The following is a 12,818-nucleotide window of genomic DNA, read 5'->3' as shown; positions in this document are numbered from 1 at the left end:
CAAGTCGAGTCCAGAGTGTCGTCTCCAGCCAGGGCAGTCTGGATTCAGACATGCAGGGTAAGTGCTGCACAAAGCTGAGAGATGGTTAAACAGTATCATCACTGTCTGAAGAGTGAGGTGGTTGTGACAAGTTTGAAATCCTATTGGTCATTCTCACCAGCTTGTTAGCTTTAACACAGGTTTACTCCCACACTCACAACACTTCATCTCTGTCCCTCTATAAGAGCACTTAACCACACAGCTGTCATGTAATCAAGCTGAAAGGATTTATCAATATTTGTTCTAGTTTCAGTTGGTACAACATTAAATTAAAATAGTCTGTGTGTTAAAAAATCCACTTTATTGAGCTACAAATCTTTTTTGCAACTTGAACTCAACAGTCCAGCTACAGCTCAGCTCCATGTATGTGCTGGCACACAGATCCAATATAGAGTCAGCCTCAGTCCTGATAAACAGCACCATCCTGTGGATAATTCACAACATTACATTTTCTGTAAAGTAGTGGAAAGATGTGAAATCACCCAAAATGTGCTAGACTGGTATGAATTGCACTTTTGTGTTCTATGCCACACGGACTTTTAAAAGCATAGCAAAGCATCTTCTATGAATGTCATTTATCTGGTGCAGTCACTGACGGTGCAGTGCCTCTACATCCACAGTCTGAGTGTTTAATTGCCTGTAATCAGTTATAAAATGATGAAATGATATGAGTGTAATATAAGAGAATGATCATATACTCTACATCCTCCTCCTGTAAGGTTGGGATATTGAACAGCACATTGTATTACCACACCACACTGTGAGCACACTGTATTAGAATAAAGAGTAAGGCAGGTAGAAAGCATCAAACTGAGCCAAAGGAACCGGATGTACTGTGTTTTGCTTTAAGAGGAGACAATAATGAGAACCAGTCTTGTTTGTGTGACAGTCTCTCACAGTATGAAATGCCACCGTGATGGCTCTTCACACTACTGTCAGAGTAGCACAGAAAGCTGAAGTGGTGTTTTGCTACAGACTCAATGATTGATGTAATCTGGTGATGTTAATGTGAAGCTGCTTGTTGTCCAAAACTGAACGTAGACGGAGCAATTTGTAGATCATCTCTATGTGAGAAAACAATTAATGATCCATTATGTATATTTATGACCAAGAACAATGGAGCCTGGTAAAGCTGCAGTACTAACAGATCTAAAGGTCAGATTGTAGATGACAAAACTCACTTAACCTGCCTAAAAGGCCTTTTCACACTGAGGACATTTTATTCCTGCAGTTAATTCCTGCACCAACTTATTTTTTTCTTGTTATAATGAGCACTTTTCACACAGAACACTAAAAATGTGATGCAATTTCAATTGCATCTGATTTGTGTAGTGTACAGTTAAACTGTGCAGCCCCAGCAGAGGACCATGTGAAACAGCACTGATTTCACGGCTCAATAAAACATTTACAAACTGTCTGAAACACTTCCACTCACACTGATGAAGGTGGTTACAGAAATTAGGAACTGCTGATCACTGATGCTGTGTCATTAAATGTCTGTTACCATGGTTTTGATGACATCAGTGATGAAGATAATGTAACTGGTAATGTTTATATGTTCCCTTTTTGTTGTGTTTGAAGGTTACGATGGCGGCAGCAGTGACTCTGAGTGTGAGAGCCCCACCCTGGATGAACAGGAGTGTCAGTCACGTCTGATGCCAGACTTCTGGCTGATTGTTAAGATCCACCAGGACAGAGTGAAGGTCTACTCCCATTCCAGGTCAGGCAAACCTCAGGAAACACAAGTAAAAGAACTGTATCATCTTTCCAGGCACGTTCCTTTATTCATCTGCCGTGATAAATCTCATACTACTAAGATCAGACATCATCATTCATCTCAGTATGAAACAGTGATGTCATTCACTCTGAGACACAGTCAAACTTTGAGTACAATCCCCGTGACTGACTCTTGGGTGCTTGATTTTGGTAGTGACTGGATCCCAGTCATTTCAAAGGACGTGACATATTTTTTCAGATGCTTCACAGAAGAAAAAGACGTCAGTGCTGAGGAGTTTGAGAAGAAGGAGGAGGAGCAGGAGCTGCCTGAATACTTACAGCTGCATCAGACAGTGGTCAGGAAGATCGGTGAAATCTGCAGAATAGTCAATCAGGTGACCACTGCGCTGCTCTGCAAACTTTATCACCGATTTGTTTTTTACTACACGTTTTAGAAAAGCATACAGATGAAGTAACATCACTGTCGACAATTAGAAAAATAGAACAAACAATGCATGTGATGAAATAAGAATCTGAAATAACAGTTACAAATAAATGAACATGAACATCAGAGCATCAGTCCAGACTCAAAGGTCAGATTTCACTTGTGAGAGGATAGAAACTTGAATTTAGTGTAAACTTATTGTGATTTGATGTAAATGCATCTATATTGGAACTAAGACGCATAAATGATCACAGTCCTGTAAACAGTACGGATAGTTTGTTGTGAAATGCTTTCTTTGCTTGCTGCTCACTGTCTGTTGTGTACGTGTAGCGTATGCTGCTGCAGGACCTACATGACAGCCATGTGTGTAACTCTCTGCTGGTGGCTGAGAGTGAGGAAGACATCTGGAAGAATGAGTCTCTGTACAGGCAGAGGCTCAACACCTCTGATGGTAAGTCAGAGGAAGATGTGTAGCTTTGGTTTTATTTGTGTTTGAGATTTCTGTGGGTGCTCCAATACAAGGCTGTGGAGTCATTTGGGTGAAAATACCCTTTAATTTCTTCTCTGATGTCACACTGTAATTTTTGCTCTTAACAGCTGTGCCCTTGTGCTTACATATTTTTTATTTCCCTGACCACACAGACTACAACACAGAGGAGAGCTACCAGGCCAGAGACTACCTGGCAGCCACCATGCAGTTCATCCCTGGACATTTTGCCTGTGATGTGGTGTGGAGCACAATCATCCACATTCACCCACGTCTCAAAATGGGACCCAACATGGGGGTGTCCAGGGGTGAGTGGTAGATCTGCAGTCGATCCTAGTTTAATCAGGGTTTTAATCAGCCTCGTGCCCAGAGTGTGCAACCACATTCAACTTCCTTTCCTTGCCACAGTCGCCTAGTGCTGCTCATGGTGGATCTGTTGGGTCTCTCTCTGTAAATTTTATAAGATAAAGAGTGTGGTCTAGACCTGCTCTATATGTACAGTGCCTCGAGATAACTTCTGTTGTGAATTGGCGCTATATAAAACTATAAAAATAAATAAAATTTGATTTGATTTGTTAATGCAAAAGATTCATACTCTGATTAATACAGCTGGAATTATGAATTATGGGTTTACTTTATGACAAAAAGATGTATGAAAGTCTCTGCAGGTATTTTCGAATATTGGACTCCTAATCATTAATGTGATTGTCTTAACTCTGTAGAAGCACTCATGATGACTCAGAAATGAATTATTTACTTTGTTAAGTTTATGCATGTGAAGGAATCTGTTTTTGAGTTTTTTCAGTTTACAGGAAAATCACAAATATTAAATAAATAAATTAGTAAATACATTTATTTAAAGAAGAAGGTGAAAAGAAAGAAAAATAACATCCAACATCACACACAGTATCTGTTGTTTTCCATTGTTATAAGCCAGCTGTTACACATGGAACAGATCATTTCCTTACAGTACTGCAGCACAGACACTCTTATTCACTTACAACTGGATGTTAGCAGGTTAAATTATTACAACTGACCTAATATGCAGCAACTATAGGACTTCTGTTGTTATGTGAGAAATTAATTGTATTTTAGTAACTAAAGGCTTACTATTGAACACTGTCTCAGTTTTTCCTCGTACTTCATACCAAATTACATAATTACACAATCCTTCATATGCTGCTAGTTAAGAAATTACAGTCACATATTCCTTTAGGAATGAATTAGGAAACAAAAAGACCTGTAAAATAAAGTGTCTGAGATTATATGTAAGTGGCCTTTCAGTTGGACAGTTCAATTCAATTCAATTCAATGTTATTTATATAGCGCTGAATCACAACAAGTCATCTCAAGGCACTTTTCATATAGAGCAGGTCTAGACCGTACTGTTTAAAATAGGTATTTACAGAGAGAGACCCAACAAATCCACCATGAGCAGCACTAGGAGACAGTGGAGAGAAAAACTTCCTTTAAGAGGCAGAAACCTCGAGCAGAACCAGACTCAGGGTGGGCGGCCATCTGCCTCGACCGGTTGGGTTAAGAAGGAAAGGTGGGGGGGGGGGAGAACATAGCATAATGGTTCCATATAAGCTGTAAGGTGATGCCAACTCAGTCCTTCAGTAGCTACTACCATCATGACCTTGTGTCGAGCATGTAACAGCACTTAGTGGGCAGTGGACAGGAGTGTGACTGCGTTTTGAAGCTTAGTGTGCAACAAAGCTTTAACAGTGATTGTGCGTGAGAGGTAATTTCCAAGCAGCTGTTTGCTATGTTGTTAATGTTTTTATATTCACATTACTACCACCTCTCAGTTTATCATGTTTTTAAAACAGATATGACCATTAGTCTCTGATGGTCACATTCTTAAAATGAGATTTCTTTTGTAAACACTTTACTCAACCTCTCAATATGTTTTTGTCTCCCTGTCATAGCAATCCAGGCCCTGCGCTCTGTGCTGAACTCTTTCTGTGTGGTCAACAGGAAGAACATGTTTGTCTACCAGGAGCGTACTACAAAATCAGTCTTCTACCTCAGGTTAGCCTTTCTCATCATTGTCCGGTCTTTTCCTCTTCACTTCGCTGGATTTGCTGGTGTTTTTCAGCATTCTCACTCCACAAAATATTTCAGAAACCCTCCTTTACATGAGGTCTCTAGCGGGACTGCTGCAACACAGCTCACCTGTAATTGAGTTTTGGGGAGATGTTTGTGTCAGGAAAGAAAAATCCACCCACAGATAAGGCTACAGTCCAGTAGAGAGGAAATCAAAATCAATCAAGCTGGCTAGAAATTGAATTGCTGTGGAACACGGCATTTCAAGTAAACATAATTTTGTGATGCTCCAAGCCAGATGGTAGGGCTTCCATATCGCAGTGCTAACTGTGATTGTAACGATCACCTCTGTGTCCTCACAGTGCCTGCTCACACAGGTCACCAGCAGCAGTAACACAACAGATAGGAAGTGGGCTAAAATCATGCATCTCTGAAGATGTAACAAGACTAATCATGTGAAATTGTCATCTGATTTCAACTTATGTACAGCACAGACTGGTCTGGGTTAAGGTATGAGGGAAACACATCGACAGGGACACAGAATTCAACACCACATCTGCCTGACAGACACCTTTTGATTTTCTTCAATTTTAACTAAAATTGTAAAACATAGCTCACTGTGTGACTGGCTATATACCACACCATTTGTTTTGTTTCTTTATTTTTATGATGTGAAATTGCTGTCAACTTGTAGTCAGAATCATTTGCTGTAGTTAAAAATCAAGTTAAAAGTAAAGAAACAGATTTAGTTTTACTTAACATGCAAGAGATGTAGACAGCCTATCTAAAGATAAAAGTGTCTGATGAAGGAACGAATGGAAATCAACTGATGAATACAGCTAATAGATATTGGTGCTGAGTTTATCTCTAAATGTTTGAGTCACTGTCGGTCCACACTATCCTCCTCAAAGTTTTCTTAAGCTTTATTTGACTGTTGTTTGATCATTTTTGCTGTAATATGTTTTTCTTTATATTAGAGGTTAAATATCTGTACATGTATACAGCTTTGTGGTTGTAAACATTGCAGTTTTGTCTTTAAAAGTTAGTTTTCATTCATGAAGGAGCAGTTTTTAATTCAGGCAGCCAAATCCTGTTTGTTGTTGTTGTTTTTAGCCCATTCGAGCCAGAGAGAGAAAGATGAGGATAATCAGTGACATGACCTGCTGATCTTTACCAGTTCCACACCTGTTTCTTGTCTTCCTCTTTCCAGGCTCTGTGAAACTTCACTAACAGGGAAATACTCTGACATGGATGGAAACCTCCCCATGACTCGCTCCATTGGACTTTTCAGGAGTCAAGAGCCCTTGTTCTCCGAGGACATCATGGTGAGAGAACAACTGCAGAAAGCAACAGGAAACAGGAGCAGTAATTGATATTGACAAGTGAAGTTTGGTTAATAGAGGAGTCCCATAAGCAAAGGAGATTTCACCTCTGACTAATGCATATTTGAAACAGTTTTAGATGTGTGCACTAGCACAAGAAAAAATCCATTCAAATGTAACAATGCTTGACAGGCACTTGGCTTTGAAGACTCGAATATACAGAAAATGTGATTTAGAATTGTGCTTCTTCCATGTCTACGCTACACGTAGCAATACATGTGATGTACTGTGCAGAGCCTCTGATGGCACTGAAAATATTAAAAATAACTATTTCATATTGTTTTTAATTTTACCATATATGTTGCTACATTAGATCAGGATGAGCTCTGACAAGCAGAACTGAAAACACTACAGAGCTGTTTCACCAAATCCAACCCAACAAGAAACCAAATGAAGAGGGCCAACAACACAGAGCTGTGGAGATAACTCAGGCTATTATAGCCTGAATTTCATTACACAGATCCACTCAACAGCCCCAAAATGGCAAATAAACCTACTCAGTTACAATGCTTACCACTCTGTACTCTACAAAATGAGTGGGCAGCCTTTCTTTGTCTGTGTGTTGTGTACGTAGTTCACCTCAGATGGCTCCAAGGTTACATTACTCTTACAAGCTTTGGAGCTCTTGAACTTCTGCCCCTGTTCTTTTGCATCCCAGGAGCAGGTTGTATTCCTTGTGTCCTGTGTGTGCACTCTGCACCTACATAGACCACACTCAGTGCCATCCCAGCCAAGGACAAAGCCCTGTCTAAACATTGGTCTTCTCATTGGATTGTGGAGGCTTTCTCTCTGGCTTATAACAAGAGGGGTCTGTCTTTGCCTCAAGGTGTGAGGGCACATTGAACCAGGGCCCTGGAAATGTCATTGCACTGTTTAGAGGGTTGTCTGTGAATGATATCCATGCTACAGCTAGTTGGTCATCGCTGTTTGTTGGTTAGTCACACCTGTATCCCTCTCAAATTCAGTAGAAGGGGCTGTGGACAGTTTTTTAAGTACTTAAAGAAAGCAAGAAAGTAATGCTCAGCATGATCCCTCCATATTTACAGACTATCCTGTGCTGCTGGAGTAGTCAGGGACTGGTTTACTGTATAAATGCTAACACGTAGCACAGTGCAACTGAATTCTCACAACATGTTGTCTGCAGAGGCAGAGAGGCAAAAACAGATGCTGATGGATACAGGCACACACAGTGTTTATCTGCTCCTCATGTCTCCAATTAAATACAAGAGTTCATTAGTGAATAAGCAAGGGATAGGGCAGGGGAAGAAGTTTAGTATTTACTGGCTAGACTGTATGGTCAGATTGTTGGTTAAGTGAGGATGACATGTCTGTGTAATAATTCTACATTCAGTGCCACATATAGTGCCACATTTTTCACATCTTTGCTGTCTCTTTTCTCAGGGATCCAAGTCCTCTCTGGAGGGATCTCGGCCAGTTGGACAAGTAGATAAGCACATCCTGCTGCTGGTGCATGGAGTGGGCAATGCAGGTAAGAGCTGGGAATTAAAATGATGGATAATGATTTTAAAATGTTAAAATTAGCCAAAGGTGTTTGTTATAAAACGATTCTGGAGCAGTAATAACAAATCCAAGATAAACCAAGCTTTTTTCTTTTTATCTCAAGGAGAATGAATAGGCATAACATGCTGTTTTAGTTGTTTGTTAGACCTGACTTTGTGACAACAACCTTATAATAATGTATTATAGTGTACAGAGGGAAAGGTGCTATATGTAAGTTTTTGCTATCCCTACATAGCCAACGTTAGCATTAACAGCTGCTTACTTACCAGTCTAGAAGAGAACTTTATTTCCTTACTCACCAGCAGCCAACAGATAGTCCAATCCAACAATCCAGCATAAGCATTAAAAAGCATGTTAACATTGTGAACATGTTGCATGAGCATTACCGTTGGTTTGTTTGATGATGATTCCTGTGATCCATCACACATTTTGCCTTTCTTTACAGTCAGCATTAGAGCCACATGGCTCAAACTGTGGCGTTGGCAGTAGAGGATATAGAATAATGAAGATGAAACATGTATTTACCATAACGCTGCATGTGATTACTTCACAAACAGACATTTGACAGTGGTATTTACATGATCGCCCTCTATGTGTGGATAATTTGTGAGCAAACATGGCTCAGTCCCTGCTCTCTAAGGCTGTTGAGGATGGAGAGAGAAGAGTGAGGCAGATCATGCATAAATGACAAAACAAGTTCTCCATAACTCCCAAAGTGCCTTTGGCTAATCGTGTTGCTTGTGGTGTTATGGGATGAGGCATTTTGGAGCTGGATAGAAGTCAACACAAATGAAGGCCTGAAGTGGTGCCCTGTGCTCTTCAGTGGAACAAGTTGGTGACTGATGCTGCTCCACTGCTCTGTGGAAAACAGCCAGGGCTGGAGATAGTTTTGCTAACATCCTCCACTACACCTCTGAGTGTGGGATGGTTCACCAGCTGACCATTTGTCACCTCCTTTGTCTTTAGAGTTTTATAAAGTGGGGTTATGAGTATTCTTTAACAAATTTCATTTAAGTGTGCTTTTGAACAGCTGATATAAATGGGAAATAGTGCTGCACACATGATCTTTTCTTGTCAGCCCAGGGTGTACACACTGTACAATGTTGTTGTGGAGACAACAGTCTTGATTTTTGATGCTGAGGCTGAAATCAGTGTTTGAGAGTGTGGGACTGAGTGGCAGAATGTACAGTATGTTAGTATGTCCCTCAGTGCTGTCTGTGGTTCTCAGCTCCAGGCTCACTGATTCTGACCGAGGATACAAATCTTTGAAAAGACAGATATATACGGATAGAAATGTACCATGCTGATGTATTGGCTGTGCCTATTATTTATGTAAGGATATATTTTCTTGTGTTATAGCATTGTGAGTGTGATAAAATGTGCCGATGCTTTTATTAGAAGCATTTAATTACATGTTATACATTACTATGCAAAAGTTCAAGTTCAGTTTTGATTGTAATTTTCACACATACAGTATATATGTCAGACCATCTGCTACAGGACGTGTCTCTGAAGATCGCTGTTAATGACTCTGACTGTGTGTTTGGGCTCGCTGCTGCAGAATGAATCTGGGACAGAACAGACACCTCCCTGATGGGACTGATGATGGAGAAGAATTTAAACATGCAAAGTAAAATGCCTGCACAGTGCTGCAGGGATAATTCACAATGTAGTAAACAAATAGAGTCATTATAGATAATTGCACATGCAGCATGGGGTTAACTGTAGTCACGCTTATTGTATAACTAATTTCATTAGCTTTACAGTTGCCTATCCACAAAGCTTTATGTTCATAAATTACACTAATTACATTAATTACACTATATGACCAGTAGCAGTAACATACCACAGGTGTAGTTCTGTTTAGAATAATATAAATAGGATCAGACAGGCTAGTTGTTCAAAACCAGTCTTGAAGCCATCATCAGTTTCTGTGTGTGCGTTCACTCCAGACAATCAGCCAGTGTCATGTCGTCACCATGAAAGCAAGTTGCCACTGTCGGTCACTGACATGATAATATTATCACTGTTGCTAGTTGCAAGATTTGCTGCAGCAGGATGCTGTTCCTCCATTGATGCCTTGATGGCGCTGTTGTACTTGGAATATCTCCCTGTCTTAAATCGGGGTTACATCAGTGCTTTCTCAGAAACACAACTCATTCAAATCTTTGTTCTTTCCACTCACTGTAGTTTGAACTCGCCGTCTTTATTTTGCAACAGACTGGATGGCTATGAAAACCCTCTTTGAAGTGTGTATGTGTGTACACCACCAGGGTCTCTGTAGTCAGCAGAGGAAAATACTGGAATAAGAAGAAGACACTGCACCTCCTGAAGCATTGATAAATCATTTATGCAGTCAGTTATTATAATCTTCCTATCAATACACCACACAGTGGTGAGCAGAAGCATTTTAACAGTTTTATTTATAATTGAATATGAAAGTTTGTTCTTGACTTGAGATATATAAAAGTAATTTACTGAAGTAGCTTTTCCCCAGAGCTTTCAGCCACATCTCATGGTCTGTTTGTTCAGTTGTGACGACAACTAAGTTATCTTCATACTCTGCTGAGGAAGTCTTTGAGATACTGATGAAAGCTCCATAAAATACTAGGAAGTGGGTCGTGGATCTTGAGTTACATTTCCCCATAAATTTATTACAAATGATTAAAAACTGAAAGAGCTGTTTGCTCAGAAGGCCAAAAAGGGAGAATAACACATTCCTTCCTCACTTCCTTTTTGTGTGTGTGTCCTATCAATTGCGTGTGACAGTAAATTGCAGATGTCAACAGAAAAAAAAATCTGAACCCAAGATCTGCTCTCTAGCTCTCACCTGTAGTCCACCTGTTGTCATGTAACCAGATTCCATACTCTAGTTCAGAACATCTAGTCTCACACGTTTGCACACCTGGCTCAGTTGGACTGTTTGTTTCTGATTCTGCCACTGGGACTGTCCACTGAGCACGTCACCTGAAGCTTACTGAGGCCTTTCATCATTGAATTCATTCACATTCTTTAATGTGAGCGTGTGTGTATTTGCGGCCTGAGGCTGATAGAGGGGTGTTTTTCCATCTCCTGTTCAGGCCCAGAGATCACAGACGAACTGGTTAAAGTTCTGCGGAAGCGCCTGGATGAAACCACTTTGGACATCATCACTGTCATGCTCGTCAGGAACTGCAAGTTGACCCCAGCTGATGTGGAGGTAAACTGCTCTTTTTTTGTCCACTGAAATTTTCAGCGGGGAAATAATTAGAAGAAGTTAGTCAGAAGTTCTGTGTATGTGGACCTGTGTAGTTCAGTGAGCAAATTGCTTACACTTTTTTTTTAATGTTTCCATTTGTATGCGCTCATGTTACTGAAAATTGCCTTCTCTAAATGTTATCTGGTCAGTTCATCCAGCCATCAGGGTCTCCGGCCACTGAGGTGATGACCTTCAGCCTCCCACAGTACTGTCTACCCTGGCTGTCTGCTGTGGCTCACTACCTCAGGCAGAACCTTCTCATCTTCCTGCATGTACCCAAGTACACCGACAGCAACACAGCGCACCATTTCAAGGTACAAACCAGGCTGACTTCTCTCAGTACGTGTAATGTGTGTAATGTACATGATACGGTTGTAAAGAACCTGACAGTTTAACCAAATGATCTAAACCATTTCATTTGTGCTTGTCAGACACAATAGCTCACTGAAGTAGCGGGCTAGCTGGCTGGCTTGCTCACTTGCAAACAATATTCCAAAGACATATTAGAAGTAATAAATGCTGTCTTGTAAGTATTCACTAACCGTGACTCTTTAGTGGCGCAATATATGTTCTATAAAATTAGATTGGTGAAGAAGGCTGAATATCTCTATGACAACATCCTGACACATACCATGACTGCCAATGGATGACAGACCAGCACAGTCCCTCTGCTTTTCTTTTACAATTTGTTCATTTTGTAGATTTTTAACCAGGAGTGCTCAGAGAAGCTGCACAGAACAGACGGCTCTGAAAAAAGATGCTGGATGCAGGCTTTTCCTCTAGGATGTGGCAGCACATTCTCTCTCCTTATTGGCAACAATTAAAAAAAAAAAAAACTCTGAATGGACACACACCTCAAGTATAGAAATGATGGTTTCTCCAAATGTCTGTCCAGTGTAGGTTAGCACTGTCAAGATGTTTTGCCTTTTGTCACAAGTACAGTTTTGCATGTCAAAGGTCACCAACAAAGATTTATTTGGATTCGCTTCCTCTCCATGCAACTCCATTAGAATTAACAGATTTTGCTGTTTTAAATGCTGGTTTGTCCAGAGGCAATAGTTTTGGGAATATTTTTATATGCATTACTGATGCAAATTAAATGAGAAGATATCTTTGCATCACCTTTGGAGCTAGCACCAGGAGTCAATTACTCTTTATCTCATGCATGATCCTAGAAATTATTGCTGCTAGGCCAGTGTCTTAGCTTTGAGTGGTCAATGCGAGTAGAAATGCGCTATGTAAGTGTAGTCCATTTACCATTTTTCTTTTTTTGGGGGGGGGGGGGCAGAGTAATTCAAATCTAAACTAAACAGTCAGTCTACAGACTTCTCTAAGTCATTCAACCACTTTGTTGTCTTGTAAAATTACTGCAGCTTGCAAACCAAAATGGCCCCCTGCACTGATATATGACAGTTACAAACAGCTCTGTTTAAGTAATCTGGATTAAAAATGAATAAATCCTAGATATTGGAGGCTCCCAGCTCTGCAAAACTGTGGCAGATATGAAAATCATTTTGACAAGTCTCATTGTGATGTATGAAATAACTGCTGACTTGTATGGTTTGAGTTTCCAGGGGCTGATTTGCTCTCCTGCTCTTTCTGCAGCACTACTTTCATCTGAGCAGTGACTTGGCTGACGGCAATATCTACCTCTACAATAAACCTGGAGGCCAGGGGACTGGAGGCAAAGGTAATCACATTCCCCCAGCCCAGGGCTCAGTCTTCACGTGTCTGTGTGTGTGTTTCCATTTCCAAAATGAAAAAAAGAAAAAGATGGAAGTACAACTTTAAAGGGCTGCTTGAGGGTTAAGACTTCAGGTCAGAATCAGGTTTACTACACGCTAGAGAATGCACTATGGCAAACACTGTCCTCACAAAGATAGAAGGACGTGTGTGTGTGTGTGTGTGTGTGTGTGTGTGTGAGCGAGAGAGAGAAAGAGA

General features: G+C 40.5%; 1 protein-coding gene across 1 annotated transcript; it reads left to right on the top strand.

The window, feature by feature from the left end:
• Window positions 1-12,567, top strand: LOC108879175 (KICSTOR complex protein SZT2; the record flags this gene model as incomplete). The annotated part of the gene is given in 11 exon segments (XM_018670375.2): window positions 1-57; window positions 1,621-1,759; window positions 2,015-2,150; window positions 2,531-2,651; window positions 2,843-2,995; window positions 4,619-4,721; window positions 5,947-6,061; window positions 7,520-7,607; window positions 10,720-10,838; window positions 11,027-11,191; window positions 12,483-12,567. Coding segments are annotated over 11 exon segments (1,231 nt in total), but the record flags the coding sequence as incomplete, so codon positions are not given.
• Window positions 12,568-12,818: the final 251 nt, after the last annotated feature.

Source organism: Lates calcarifer, unplaced genomic scaffold (assembly GCF_001640805.2).
Source record: "Lates calcarifer isolate ASB-BC8 unplaced genomic scaffold, TLL_Latcal_v3 _unitig_5971_quiver_1975, whole genome shotgun sequence".
Lineage (NCBI taxonomy): Eukaryota > Metazoa > Chordata > Actinopteri > Centropomidae > Lates > Lates calcarifer.
The sequence above is the reverse complement of the archived record's forward strand: the minus strand, read 5'-3'. Positions and strand labels throughout refer to the sequence as shown.